Raw genomic sequence first — 15,784 nt, 5'->3', positions numbered from 1 at the left:
TTAAAACAAAGAACTGGTTTACTGTAGTTTCAGACAGTTTTACAGAGAATGAGTTTGCTTTAGCAGTATACACATACAACGTTCACTTCTAGTGAGCTCTCAACCTGAATAGCATTATGGGCAATGAATTCTTAAAGGGGAACAGCCCAATTAATTACTATATGTGTAGTTAATGTTCTTATTATTGAACAATGAATTAAACATTGTACTAAGAATTTATGATTCTCAATCTCATTTAAGTTACAACAACAACACACATTTAATTGTTTGATCAAAATTATTGCTAAGGACAATTTAGTCGTCTGGATACTGGTAGGGACATGAATAGCATCTATACTAAATTATAAACCCTTAAAAAATCAAAAGCATTGTACTACTTTGGAAATAATAGTTACTACAGTTGGTTGCTACACTAACCATATGATATTTGTAGTAAATCTGTGGATAATAATAATAAAATAAAAAAAAATCTGAATAAATGATTTAGGAAAGTCTGAAGTTCCAGTCTAAATCAAATGATTTTCAAACCAGCTCCGATTAAGTCCAGATCTGAATCAAATGATTCGTGATCTGTGTTCCGAACTGAATCAAATGATTCGCGAACCCGCTCCGAGGTCCCGATCTGAATCAAATGATTCACAAACCTGCTCCGAAGTCCCGATGTGAATCAAATGATTCACGAACCTGCTCCGAAGTCCCAATCTGAATCAAATGATTCACGAACACGCTCCGAAGTCTCGATGTGAATCAAACGATTCGCAAACACGCTCCGAAGTCTCGATGTGAATCAAACGATTCGTGAACACGCTCCGAAGTCTCGATGTGAATCAAACGATTCGCGAACACGCTCCGATGTCTCGATGTGAATCAAATGATTCGCGAACACGCTCCGAAGTCCCGATGTGAATCAAACGATTCTCGAACACGCTCCGAAGTCTCGATGTGAATCAAATGATTCACGAACACGCTCCGAAGTCTCGATGTGAATCAAACGATTCGCAAACACGCTCCGAAGTCTCGATGTGAATCAAACGATTCGCGAACACGCTCCGAAGTCTCGATGTGAATCAAACGATTCGCAAACACGCTCCGAAGTCTCGATGTGAATCAAACGATTCGCGAACACGCTCCGAAGTCCCGATGTGAATCAAACGATTCTCGAACACGCTCCGAAGTCACGATGTGAATCAAACGATTCGCGAACACGCTCCGAACTCCCGATGTGAATCAATTGATTCGCAAACCCGCTCCGAAGTCTCGATGTGAATCATATGATTCGCGAACCCGCTCCGAAGTCCCGATGTGAATCAAACGATTCGCGAACACGCTCCGAAGTCCCAATGTGAACCAAACGATTCGCGAACACGCTCTGAAGTCCCGATGTGAATCATTTTAAGATTTTACGCACATGTTGCCATTTCCATCCAGCATTTTTATGTAATCTCAATTTGCATAAATAATGTTTGTTGACATAGCTTCTGATGAAGGGTGGTTTTATTGAAAGTGTTGGGTAATGTTTTTTGCTCCTTAAATCAGTAGCTAATTTACACTTTTTATGGAAAATAATGCATTGTTACTTTTGCATTGCTTTTTTCACCTGAATTGGACTTTAATAACAAAATCTGGAAAAACTTTTTGACACAAAAAGTGAACTGAATGAGCCTCAGGCTAAAGAAAGTGCCTCTGAACCTCACTCCAGATTTTTGGGAACATGGGAATAGGCCACAGGGAGAGCTGTCAGTGAATAAATAAGAAAACAAAGTAACTGGCATTAATTATTTGAAAAAGTAACTATTTCATTGTAAATTTAAAAGTAATGCATTACTTTACCAGTTACTTGGGAAAAGTAATCTGATTACATAACTAGCATTACTTGTAATGCGTTATTGAAGTATGTTTTACTAGAAAATGTGACCCTGGAGCACAAAAGCAGTCTGAAGTCTCTGGGGAACATTTGTTGCTATTGCCAAAAATACATTGTATGCGTCAAAATTACAGATTTTTCTTTTATGCCAAAAATCGTTAGGATATTAAGTAAAGATCATGTTCCATGAAGATATTTTGTACATTTATTACCATAAATGTATCAAAACCAAATATTGTCAGATCCTAACAAACCATAAATCAATGGAAAGATTATACCAATCTCAATTTCGAGAAATGGACCCTTATGAGGTTTTGTGGTCCAGGGTCACAAATAGTATTTCAGTCTTTCTACTTCAGAATTTCACATTTAATGTGCCACTTTATAATTATTTGTGAAACTTATGAGTAAAAACTGTTTTTTAAACTAATTTTTGTTTTCAGTTTAAACAAACAAAAGATGATGTCGTGCAGAATATCCACAGCTTTTTCCATACAATAAAACCAGACTTAAACCTTAAAAGCCACCACTTAAACAATACATCTCCTAACTAATCATGGCACAGCACTTGGAGTAACATTTGCGTGTGTAAATTGGTTTCAGAGCATCAGTGCGATCCTGGACTCGGCCAGTAACGAGCTGCTGTCAGAATGTTACCGCAGATCCTTGAAGAAGATCTCCAGCCTTCCTGACTCCAACGAAGAGATCGACGACACCATCCTGACATGATGGACCGCTTCAGCTGATCTGAATCCAGTCCTGTAGCCACTGCTGTTCTCAGAGATCTTGCATCTGCCACACACACACACACACATACACACATACACAGACACACACACACTCTCCTCACGCTAGCAAAAAAGTACTTCCAACCAAGTGCATAGGTTTGAATTTGGCATTGATTGGGGACATAACTGCAGATAACACACATTTAATTGTTTGATCAAAACTATTGCTAGGGACAATTTAGTCGTCTGGATACTGGTAGGGACATGCATAGCATCTATACTAAATTATAAACCCTTGAAAATCATAAGCATTGTGTCACGGCGCGGTAGGAGGCGCCGAGGAAGAAACAGGGTCTGGGTCCAAATGCAGGGAAGATGAACTTTAATAGAACAAAAAGGCCAACACGGCAAAAACAAAACAGAAACAAATGACGGTGACCCCTTATGAAACAAAAATATATTGCAGTATATTGGAAAATATCATGTAATATATTAGGCATATATTCTTATATATGGGATTTAATATATATTTTTTCCAATATGTTGCAATATATTGAAAGCGGAAATCATTTGTATATTTTGCAATATATTATATAATATATGTATCATCAATATATTATTCAATGTATTCAAATATATAATATATTAGAAAATAAAAAGGGAAAATAATATATTACAATATATCACAATATATTTTAAGAAATATATTGGTAAATATATTTTCCTTTTGTAAGGGACAAGCCAAGATGCAAAACCACGAGAACCAGGAACACTTACAAATCACAAGTTACGTTAAACATTAAACAATACAGCCAGGCAGAGTGGTGGGTGAGACAAGAATATATACTATAATGAACAAATGGGGAACAGCTGTGTGTGTAAGTGAGTGAGTGGATGCAACAAGTGTACAGAGTGAACCAGGTGTGTAGTGTTACGGTGAATGAGTCCGGGAGATGGGGAAGTGGCGCCCTCTGGTGGTGAGAGGGAGGAACGCCGGGGCCGGACTCATGACACATTGTCCTACTTTGGAAACTATAGTTACTACAGTTGGTTGCTACACTAACCATATGATATTTGTAGCAAATCTCTGGTTAATAATATATAAAAAAAAATCTGAATAAATGATTTAGGAAAGTCTGAAGTTCCAGTCTAAATCAAATGATTTGCAAACCTGCTCCGATTAAGTCCTGATCTGAATCAAATGATTCGCGATCTGCGTTCCGAACTGAATTAAATGATTCAAGAACTCGCTCCGAAGTCCCGATGTGAATCAAACGATTCGCGAACCCGCTCCGAAGTCCCGATGTGAATCAAATGATTCGCGAACCTGCTCCGACGTCCCGGTCTGAATCAAATGATTCGCGAACCCGCTCCTAATTCCAGATCTAAATCAAATGATTCGCGAACCCGCTCCGAAGTCCCGATGTGAATCAAATGATTCGCGAACCCGCTCCTAATTCCCGATCTGAATCAAATGATTCGCGAACCCGCTCCGACGTCCCGATGTGAATCAAATGATTCACTAACCCGCTACGAAGCATAGCATAGACAGTAAGACATTGAATTCAACTGAGACAAGTTAAGTCAATTAGAAGCACGCACTTCCTGGGGGTCGAGCTGCGCAGACTCAAACTGAGCTTGATGACGGAGATGTCACGTGAGCAAAGTCCCGATGTGAATCAAACGATTCCCGAGCCCGCTCCGAAGTCCCTATGTGAATGATTCATGAACCTGCTCTAAAATTCTAAATGATTTACGATCTGCTTTCCGTAGTCCTGCACTGAATACTATATATATATGTATATATATATATATATATATGTGTGTGTGTGTGTGTGTGTGTGTGTGTGTGTGTGTGTTTTGTGACTTTTATTTCTTAGCCAGTAAAAAAAAATGTTCTAAAACAATGCACATAGATATAATTTTACATGTCAAATAAATATGCTCAAAAAACCTCTTGATATCTATGGATTTAAATCATAGCCTAGAAAATAAATTTATAAAACGATTGTATTACAGTGTACATAAAAATATTTAAATTATATATTTTTTTAAGTTCTTAAAGGTAAAAATTACATCTTAGCAGTTTCATTCAATTTCAATTGAATAAAAAAATTACTTTTATAATTTTTCTCAACCAAATTGACGATTTTTTTTTAAGAATTAAAAGCACTTGACGCCATTGACCCATATAGACTAAATACATTCATCCTTTGATACTTTGTATCGCGACGCGGGCTTGTTGACGGCTGTCACGTCATATGGCGTCGGCGCAGTCTGATTGGTCCTCCGCCGCTCAGTGCAGCAGGAGGAAGCGCCGTTTCCGGTAATGAGCGAGTGACTACTGACACCGACCAAGGCCGAAAACCCGCTGCTTTCGGTATCTACCTGTGGGAATTTGTCCGCTCTTATCCAAGCGGAACGTCAGACGGGTTTCAGACAAGCGCTCGCCCGGAGAGAGGAGCGAAGCGGCGGGGTTTGAGCCTCCCAGCACCGGCATGGCCCGCGACTACGATCACCTCTTCAAGCTGCTGATCATCGGTGACAGCGGTAAGAGACGCCGCTGATACGGACCGCCGCGATCCTCTGGGGCTCGGAATGTCTCGTGTCAAAGCTGTAAAGGCTGTAAATGAACGCAGGTCTGATTTAACGCTCACGCGAGCGTGTTTCTGTCGTTGTGTCGCTGCTCAGGGCTGACCGCCGCACACAGGCCCGAGATCCGGAGATCTGCTCTATGCATCATTTATTCAGTCCTAGAACAGAAGTGCATTGATCTGAGTGTCTCCAGAAACACTTCAGACACGCTTAATAGGTCTGAATATCAATGCATTAGAATCTAGAATATAAAATTATTTGCAGTCAAAAATATAAACGCTTTGGGGTCAAAAATACTTTGCTTAAAATGATAAAATTATAAATCTGTTGTAAATTAGACGTTTGCTTGAAAATGCTGATAGTGAAAGTGATTCTTGACCCCTGTGTGAACTTGAGGAGAGCTGACTGATGCATGTTTATACAAAAATGTATTAAACTGCGATGCACGGATAGCCTATAGATTTAATAAATGACATTGTCACTTAAGTGAACATGTTTTGTTGCATAAATGATATGTGAAAGTTCACAGGTTAGACTGATGTAACAGCTTCTGTACCTGTGAATGAACTGATCAGAAACTGAAATTTGGATATTTCAAGTGTTTGCAAGTGCTGATTTTAACACAGAAAATGATTTGTGCTGTTTTGGTGTCATCTAGTTAAAGTTGAGCCTCTTGTTCAGGTGCGAGTAAAGGAGATCTAGAGTTTGCACAAAAAGCAAGGGCAAGTGTGTCCTGTTTTCACAGGATGGTTAACAGCCAGCAACACATCACAGCTTGTGGTTCTTGTGGTTTGAGTTTTTGCACCTTCTCATGTAAAGCAGACGACTCAAATGAGCTCAGACTGTTTGGATGAACTGTAGGTTATTAAAATGTCATGTTGTTTGTGTTGAATTCTCAATTGCTGGTTTGAATCAAGGAATACTAAAATAATGCATTTATATTTTATACTTTGTATGTGATATGTAGTATAGAATAAATGAAATTAATGTATCTATATACAGAGAGAGAGAGAAAGTGTTTAGAACGTTTAGCCTTTAAACATTATTTAATTATATATTTTATCTACACTTTAAATGTTAGATATTATATAAAATATATTACAATAAAGTTTTTATTTATAGTACCTAATTATTAACTATGTAACTTTCATGATAAAATAATGTGTGTTTCCATTCAAAGGTTTGGGATCAGTAGGATATTTCATGTTTTTTTTTTTTTTTTAAAGGTCTCTTGTCCTCATTAAGGCTGCATTCAAAAATACTTGGAAAAACTGTAATATTGTGAAAAAATGACTGCAATTATAATAATTTAAATCAAATGTATTCCTGTGATGCAAAGCTGAATTTTCAGCATCATAGCTCCTTTAGAAATCATTATACTATGATTTTATATACTGTAAATATGGTATAAACAAATGATTTTATTATATACTATCACATTCCCTGTGAAGTGTATCCCTTTATGATCATTGCCCATACATTGATTGATCACACTAGTAGATGGACACACAGGCCTCAGTGTTTCAGTTTTTTGGTCCTCTGAGGGCTTTTATTTGGGCTCCACTTCAGTTCTGAACTCTAATGAAGTGACCTAATGATATGCTGCAGATCTCTGGTCTGTGATGAAAGAAAATCAGCCACATGGATAGACAGGCTCGCTTTTGACACTGCACGTCTGGCTTGAATTAATATAACTTTAGATTTCATTTTTAACGTTTGATCTGATTTCCTGCAGCTGTATTTATTCAATTATGTTCTCTTTTTGAGAGACTTGAAACTGATCGATTGATATGAATATCTGTCTGCAGAATCAAAATGCAGATTGTCCAGTGCAAGAAAGTGTTTGTGTTGTGATTTCATGTTCGTCCGTAGATCTGATATTGCTTGGAAAGCGATTTGATGCATTTCTATAGACCTTCTGTGAATAAAGCATGTCAGCTCTTTTATCCTGTGGGTTAGTGGCGACGTTTGTCAGGATCTGCATCTGCTTGGTTTATCTTCCTTTCTGAGAGTCATGTGTGTTGGCTGTTGTCTCCGATGTTCATAAACCACCACATTCATATTCCACAGAAAAATCTCACTGCTCCAATCTGATTGGCTGACTTAGTTGTTTTGAATGACCTGTAAACCTCTGAATAAAGTTACATGGTCACTTGCAGACAGTCTCTCTCTTCCTGTCTAAACGTAGAGTAATCTGCGGTGGGGATCAGATTTTACACTGCTATGTATGTGAGATTATTTTGTCCATGACATCATTTAAGGAAAGTGTCTCAGCAAGGACATCATGTTTCTCCGAGTTTAGGTTTTGTCTCTAAGCAGTAAATCTGAAAGCTGTGTGAGAATGCACATGGTGAATGTTAACGGTGAGAGGTCTGGAGCCAGTGTTTATCAGGTTCAGCTGAAATCTGCTGCATCACATTGCATGGTTTTTTCCTCATTCTTTGGTTTTGTTTGTTGTCTGTCGTTTTTCAGGTGTCGGAAAGAGCAGTCTTCTCCTGCGCTTTGCAGACAACACTTTTTCAGGTAAGATGCATGAACATGTCCGGCATCATTTGTCTGATTTATTTTCATGCTTGAAGTTTAAAGATTTTCGTGAAGATGGTCTGTTACAGCTGCCGTTTGTGTTGAGAGTATTTTTGTTTGTCCTCTACCTTAAGCTCATTAAATAAAAAATAAAAAAAGGAAAACATCCAAGTTCTTGCACAGCTATTATTTTCTAAAATGTATAAATTAATTTATGGACCTTAATACTTTCAAGTAATTCTTATTTTAATTTGTAAAGAGAAATCAAGCAAGTTTATGAATGATACACTACCATTCAAAATTATATGGGGTCAGTAAAGAAGTGTATGCTTTTCAGCAAGGATGCATTAAATTGATTAAAAGTGAGAGTAAAGACATTTATACCATACATTTTTATTTTAATATACTGTTCTTTTGCACTTTCTATTCTTCAAAAAAGTAACTGTTTTCAAAATTGATAACCATTAGAAACGTTTCTTGAGCTACAAATTTCTGAAGATCATGTGACACTGAAGACTTGAGTCATGATGCTTTGCATTTGCAATTAATGTGGAATATTCTTCAGGACTTAGGACTTCAGGTTTATAGAACGTATTATGAAAATTAAGTATTAGAAAAAGCCCAAGTTTGTCTGTTATGATGGCATATTTAATGCTCTTTGGTGTTGCTTTGTGTTGTAGGTAGTTACATCACCACTATAGGAGTGGACTTCAAGATCCGGACGGTGGAGATTAATGGAGAGAAGGTGAAGCTGCAGATATGGGACACAGCCGGACAAGAGCGATTCAGAACCATCACATCTACGTGAGTCAAACGCATGACATTATCAAACTAATGCTGAGCTGATCGTATCCCGTGTATGTTTTAAACATGATGTGCTTTTCATATTTCATAATAAATCGTAATACCAAGGGTTTTGATAACAAGATATGTGCTCAAAGAAAGTTAAATACAGGAAGAAAAAAAATCTTCCTTGGTCTGAATCAATTCTGTTTGGTATTTCTCTTTTAATAGAAATGGTGCTTTCATTTTTAGTTTCGGTAGTTCCGTTTTAAGACATTAAAAAGACATTGGGGAGGTTGTGTGTGCTAGCGTGGCTGTGCCGCTTGCTAACAGAACGCTTCAGGGACTAACTAGTGCTGCTGTAATGTTTTATAGCCACTGTTTGACTGAGGGTCACCGTCTACCATCGGCACTCCGGGACTGAAACGGTCCTTTGGGCTTTAAGTTCACTTTTCCTGTGGAAAGAGGATTTATTTGTTGTAATGTTTGGATGTATCTTACATTTCCTGAAGCACACACCATTACATAATGAACTTGGTTTGTGTAGAAAGTTATCATACAGAATTTGCTTCATAAAATACATTTAATAGATACCTTAAGTTTCAATTGCAATTGACTTCCTTACTATTGTTGTTTTGTTTTCCAATATCTAAACCTCTTTAAATCCAGATACAATTACCAGAGATGTAAAATGAAGAAACAAGGTCTTGTTTTCTGAGAAACTGAACAAAATTTAATGCGTTTATGCCCAAAAGAACAAATATCTGCCAATGGAATATAAAAAAAACTTGTTTTCCATTTGAATTAAGTAAATTTCTGAGCCCATTGACAACTCTTTTAATGACTGGATTTAATTAAATTAGTTATGTTGCTTCTCAAGGAAATGCATCTTGATTTAAGAATCCTTTTAAGAATTTGCTCTGGAGAACAAGGCACAAATACACATTTTTGCAGCGTGATCAAAAGATGCAGTAAAAGCTATTTCCATACTCTAGTCTAGTGGTTGGGAGGAGAGCTATTCAAGCTCTTTTTTGTGTAAAGTAAGAGAAAAAGACATTTAGAGATCATATTGACATATTTTGTTGCATTACATTTATTTCTTACATTTTCTTGGTCTTAAAAAGTATTATATTTACTTAATAAAACCTGCAAAAATACTCAGAATTATGCCTTACATTAAAATATTTAAGACTTCAAACAACTTCTATGTCTCTCAGAATGCAAATGCACTTTTTTGTAAGTTTTGTGTTAATGTGTTGACTTTAAAGTTAAAGTGAGCAGTGGCCTGGAGCCTGTTGGTCATTAAGTAGCTAACAAGGAATGTATGCCGCTTCATTAGTGTGTAAGTACATTCATGCATGTTTATGTTTAGGTTTTGATCTGGTATTAAGGACTGTGATAGAACTGTGCCAGGCTCTGTCAATGACACAAGCAAGGGTTTGGTCACTCCAGGCCTCTCAAAGAGCTCTTTGTGCGTGTATGTCTTTGTGTCTGTGTTTGGAGACAGAAGAAGGTCTGTGCTTTTAAAGTCAGAGGGCTGTTCCTCCATCCATTGTTGGTTACTGAGAGAAATTCTTGTTAATTTTAAAGCTGAACTGTTTAAAACTCATTCTCATTCTCAGGTATTACAGAGGAACCCATGGGGTCATAGTAGTGTATGATGTCAGCAGTGCCGAGTCCTTTGTCAATGTCAAAAGATGGCTGCATGAAATAAACCAAAACTGCGATGACGTCTGTCGAATATTAGGTGAGTTTTTCAGTAAATGTTACATTTTAATTTTTTATTTTATGAGTAGAGTTGACCAATGTTTTGATTGGCTTATATTTGTGCATATGCAATATGGGGTTAATTCACACTTTGAGTAGTCATATGTTAATGAGCCCATGGTTGTGAGGTTACTTCCATGTTATGAACCCTTTAGTACATGAATTAGCAGACGTGACTAAGTCAATCGAATGCTGAATTCTATATTAATTTCTGTCTACATGTTCTCCCTTCAGTGGGCAATAAAAACGATGATCCAAACTCTAAGGTTGTGGAGACAAATGACGCACAGAAGTTTGCTGAGCAGATGGGCATCAGTCTGTTTGAGACGAGTGCAAAAGAGAACATTAACGTGGAGGAGGTGAGTTCCTCAGGGCTCTGTATTGGGACCATTCAGATTGGTCTATGAAACATCTAAAACTCACTTATGTGCCAGGTCTGGAAAACTCTTTAAAATATACTTTTGCTCTGCTCTAGAATATTTTAATTTCATATTTCACAGAATGAGCACTTGAATAATCAATCACTTGTGCAAATCCCTAGTTGAAAGTAGTCAAAATTAAATTTAAATTATATTTCTGCGTGACATCTATTTTAGCGGCTTGAAACACAGCTCATCTAATCAGATTTTAGAGCCGTATATGCTGTATAAAGTGTGTTAATCTTAATTAGAATCAGTTTTTAAGGGTGCAATGACATATCTGTGTGTGTTTCTGATCTTGTGTAGATGTTTAACTGCATCACAGAGCTGGTGCTTCGAGCAAAGAAAGAGTCTGTGGCCAAGCAGCAGCAACAGCAGCAGAACGATGTGATTAAACTCAACAAGAATAGCAAACGAAAGAAAAAATGCTGCTAGTGGACGAACAGATGTTCCTCTGCACGGCGTTCTGCACACGCATACGGACTGTGATCGTCTCAGTTAAGATTTCACAAAAACACAGTGCGGACAAATGCAGTCCTTTCTGGACCGAGACAAACCACAAAGACTTTTTAAAAGAAAATGTACAGATTTTATGAGAGTTTTTTATGTGGAATTCGTGATATTTAATAAAAGATCCTCCTCCTTTATTGAAGGACCAGCAAGCTGACGTGATCGCAAAACCGTGCAGGTTTCTGTATGCTTTCAGAATTACTCTTCAGTGATTATATATCTCTATTATCCGCATCTCAGGAGTGATTTTTATTTTCTTCGTTTTGCTTCTCTTTCTCATGTGTTTTTTTTTTTTTTGGTGGAATGCCAGTGTTTTTTTCTGTGAGAACAATTTGCCTCCAAAACCCCCCACCCCTTTTAATTTTTATAAAATCATACAAATACAGACATTTACTCACCATGGACTTAATCGGAGACCGTTGCCAACAAGTTTTTTTAAACAAATTTTAGACCTTATTGATTGGTGATCCATCATGTTTTCATTCTCTGATTGGATCTTTTGTTATCTGTCAAGCCCGTTCCTTCCTTTCATTGACTGAATCTCACAAAAAACATCTCCAGGTCGCATTTAAGAATTATTTATATTTTGCATAAAGAAAATGAAGACTTTGTTTAGGATAAAGCACATTTCATGCCAAATTCTTGGTGAAATATGATGTTTATACATTGTAAAGTAGTTCAATATTATCATAGCATTTAATTGATGCTTATTTAAAGAAATCATTGTAACAGACTTTTTTTTGCTATAGTACATTTAAAAGACTATTATAGTAATATGAATATAATGAGAATTTAAACATCTGGATGCTTTTCAGTAATGTGCATTAAAAAGAGCATTAGCATGAAAATGTTGATTTAAAAAAAACAACAACCTTGTAATGGTCTTATAAAAAGGGGTTTCATTTTGCATGCAAATGTTAATTTCTTTTTGCCTTTTGGATTTACATGTTTTTATGAGATTTACTGCATTAGTTCAGGCTTCGGTTCTTCATGATGTGGACAGCAGAGCTCCTTTGACATTCAGTGAATTCAGGCTGGTGTTTTTCTGCTTTCGTTTTTCCCGTGAAGATGAAAAGGATGAGGGTAGATGATGCTGTCATAATCTCTTCTGTATCAGTCGTTGTAGTATTTCTCCGGACGCTGGGGTCGCATCTTTGTGTTTGTGGATGCATTCAATTGAAGCCAGTGTTAAAAACAAGATTTCATCTTCTGCGTCTCATGGACGAGCGACATTGTTGTGCCATACAAGCTTGTGTGAAGTACAGTCATATGGACCTGAAAGACGCTGATACAAGGTTTAAAAACATAATTACCATGTTTATGCACGTTCCCAAAGGGTCTATTGCTAATCTGAAATGTAATTTGTTTTTATTTGTGGAAGGGAGATGTTGTGTTAAAGTGTTTAAGCCAATGGGGTCATCCCTAAATTTCTTGAATACACTTTTGACACTTTATGGCAGATCCACATTTGACAGCTCTGCCATCCTTCTGTGAATCTCACCAAAACAGGACTTTGTCCTAATTCACCTTAAAAGTAAATGTTAGTTTTCATAAAGAAAATGAAGCTGATTATTAGACACATTAATGTTGTCTTTCGCATTAAAATTTAAATGTAAAATTAACGTTAATGTAAAAATGTAGCATTTTTTGCAAAGAATTTAAAAAGTTTTTTTTATTAAATGCATCTAAATTAGTCACCCCAACAAAAATGAAAGTGAAGCCAAATTTTAGCCACATTATTTTCGTTCTTCTGCATTAAATATTAATGTAAAAATGTTGCTTTTTGCAGAATTGAGTATGCATATAAAATTGGTTGATGCAATGAATCTAGATCTGTATTTAAGTCATCACAACAGAAATAAATCCATATTTATGTTCTTGTTTTGCATTAAAATATTGATGTAAATTATTCAATTTTAGCAGATAAGTAAATACCGGAAAAAAAGAAAAATAAATATCTGTATTGAAGTCATTACGATTTTCTTGTGCATTGCGCATTTTTTGCACTTTTTCTTATGTAATGCAATGAATTTAGAGCTGCATTAATTAATTACAACAATGATATATAAATGCTTCAAAACTGAAATATGCAAAACATGGAAAAAGATTAAGGAACCTAAAATGAGCTTCATTTAAAAATAAAAATAATATCTAAAATGTAATATTGTTTTTGAGAGGTTTTGTTTTGTGAGATTCACCAATAGAAATATTTTCATGAATAATTTAGTAAGCCAAAACACACCACAAGTCCTTGCTGTGCTGTGCGCCAATTTCAAGCCAGTCATGTGACTTCAGTTCATCATACGTGTGCATGTATGACATACTAGCACATGTCCATGCAAACTGTGCTGGTTGAAACACTTTTTTCAGCTGTGGTTATATCATACACTGGAGAAAAGAAATGTATAGTGGACCTCCCCTTTATGAATGAAATCATTAATAAATATTTTAAGAATTAATATTTGACACAAGCATGTTTGTCCTCGTCTTTATTAAGCATCATCATGTTGCACATTTGTTTACAAGCTTTACTTTCTTCTTAATGTTTATTGCAGGACTGCAACGATTCTTGTTTTATTACTGGAGTATCTGATAATTGAGAAGATTTTGCATGTGCATTTTTTATTCTGACACATCACAGTGCGTTCCACGTCAAGACATTGGACGCTTTTTAAACATGGACATATGTTTGTCTGCATTTGTATATACCTTGGTATTTTAAAGCAATCTGTTGGAAAAATAAGAATTTAATACTTATAAAAACACCAGATCAAATTCACTATGAGTATAAATAGCAAACACCTTATGGAAAGTATAAAATCTGCCTTATTTACATGTTTACCACGGTTTTACTTACAAATGTACAGATATATTTTGTCTGCAGTCTTTGTCTGGAAGTGAAGAATTTTACAAAATGCTAAATATAAGCTGTGTGAGTCCATTTGACGCTTCTTCTGGTTTTGTTAAAAAAAGTAACTGATCAAGTAATCCACATGAATAATTCAGATTTAAGTGTAGCGAGGTTCATGTTGATAAGAAGTTGTATTTTAGTAGCCATTTTTGAGATTTACTGCAAAGATAAAGTGTTTAAGTAGATGCATGTACATTTTTAGTATGTTGATTTTTAGAAAGTGCATTTAAGGAAGGAAACTTGGCACTAATGAGGCTGGTGAGAACCATTCAGATTTGCGTTATACAATATTATTTACTCCGATAGCTATTAATCTGTTTCCACCAATCTATTCTATGTAAAATAAGCTTTGTGAATCACAATCAGACCAACAGGATCAGGATAGAATTGCTTGATACTTAATATACCTATTAAAATATTTAATGAAGATTCAGGGATCATATTGAAACAACTTGTTTTTGTCTTATGAATGAAATATACATAGAAAGATGTGCATATCCACTCACATGTGTGAAGAACTTGTGCTGCTCATTTGGTGACGTTTCCAGAGAGTTTTTGTAAAAATGGGAGATGACTGTGGGGAAAAACATTCACAACAGCAGCTCGCACGGATTTAAGACACAGACTGGAGGGACTTGCAAAAACAGTGTTTAAATGGCAAAAGGACAACAGTACAAAGTCAACGTAATGAGACGTTTACAGAACAGTGTGTGAAACACAAGAAAAACTAAAGAAAAGACATTGAAATGTTTTTACATACAGAACAACAGAAGAAAGATGAGAAACACTCCAAACATGATTTAAACCACTGCTAATATAACAGTGTTTCATTCATCCGCCATCAGACAAGAGAAGCACCACAGGCCTTAATGAAATCGAAATATCTGATCCTTTTCAAATCACCTTCGTTATATATGTTTGCATCAGTTTGGGTCCTCCAAAATAAATGTAATTGGAGTAAATTAAAGGTAAGTGAGATTTTGCTTCAGTGATATTTAAATGTCAGATGATACAAATACACAATTTTATGCATTCATTTTGTTTAATATTCTGAACGTTGACAACCACTGGAGATGTTTTCTGATGATGCACGAATCTGTTCAAAATTCTGTATTCAATTTGCATATTAAAAAGGTCACTTATATGACCAGTGTTTAATGTAATGCATCACTAAGTAAATAGTTACTGTAATTTAATTACTTTTCCCAAGACAAATGTGAAGAAAGGGATTTCTTTCTGTCAGTTACTTCTGATGTATAAAAATAGTGGATTTAACATCCAAATGTAACTTCTAACGTTAGAATAAAAAATTTGAATGCATCTTTCTCCTTTTAAATCTTTAGGTCAGTTCAAGAATAATTTTCATGTCTGTCTTGGTTAAGGTTGATATGGGGTTTAGGAAGTATCAATGAGTAATTCAATATTTAAGAGAGAGTAATTAGTATAGTAATCTAGTTACACTACTGAAGATGTAATTTGTCAATAGTAATGGATGTAACTTTGCTCTGTTGACCTGTGGTGCCTCTCCTGCGGACCAGATTAGCCTGATCGATGTAAAATTACGGACGGAGCAGTGTGATGTATTGGGTCTGGATGGAGAGTTTACATTCAGTACTGATCAGACAGCGAATCCTCCAGAAACACTTACGAACCAGACTACACAACAGACAAGCGCTTACATGGA

General features: G+C 36.0%; 1 protein-coding gene across 1 annotated transcript; it reads left to right on the top strand.

The window, feature by feature from the left end:
- Positions 1–4,871: 4,871 nt before the first annotated feature.
- rab35b (RAB35, member RAS oncogene family b) lies at positions 4,872–11,346 on the top strand. Its single transcript, XM_059504255.1, has 6 exons — positions 4,872–5,142; positions 7,660–7,710; positions 8,391–8,514; positions 10,116–10,240; positions 10,495–10,619; positions 10,986–11,346. Exons 1-6 carry the CDS (start codon positions 5,091–5,093, stop codon positions 11,112–11,114), a joined length of 606 nt encoding a protein of 201 aa, XP_059360238.1. The 5' UTR covers positions 4,872–5,090; the 3' UTR covers positions 11,115–11,346.
- The last annotated feature ends 4,438 nt before the right edge of the window (positions 11,347–15,784 follow it).

Source organism: Carassius carassius, chromosome 21 (assembly GCF_963082965.1).
Source record: "Carassius carassius chromosome 21, fCarCar2.1, whole genome shotgun sequence".
In the NCBI taxonomy this organism is placed as follows: Eukaryota; Metazoa; Chordata; class Actinopteri; order Cypriniformes; family Cyprinidae; genus Carassius; species Carassius carassius.
The sequence above is the reverse complement of the archived record's forward strand: the minus strand, read 5'-3'. Positions and strand labels throughout refer to the sequence as shown.

Coding starts and splice junctions, on each gene's coding strand:
- rab35b (XM_059504255.1), top strand. CDS start 5,091: ATGGCCCGCGACTACGATCACCTCTTCAAGCTGCTGATCATCGGTGAC. Junction 5,143..7,659: donor GCTGATCATCGGTGACAGCG/GTAAGAGACGCC, acceptor GTCGTTTTTCAG/GTGTCGGAAAGAGCAGTCTT. Junction 8,515..10,115: donor TTCAGAACCATCACATCTAC/GTGAGTCAAACG, acceptor TCTCATTCTCAG/GTATTACAGAGGAACCCATG.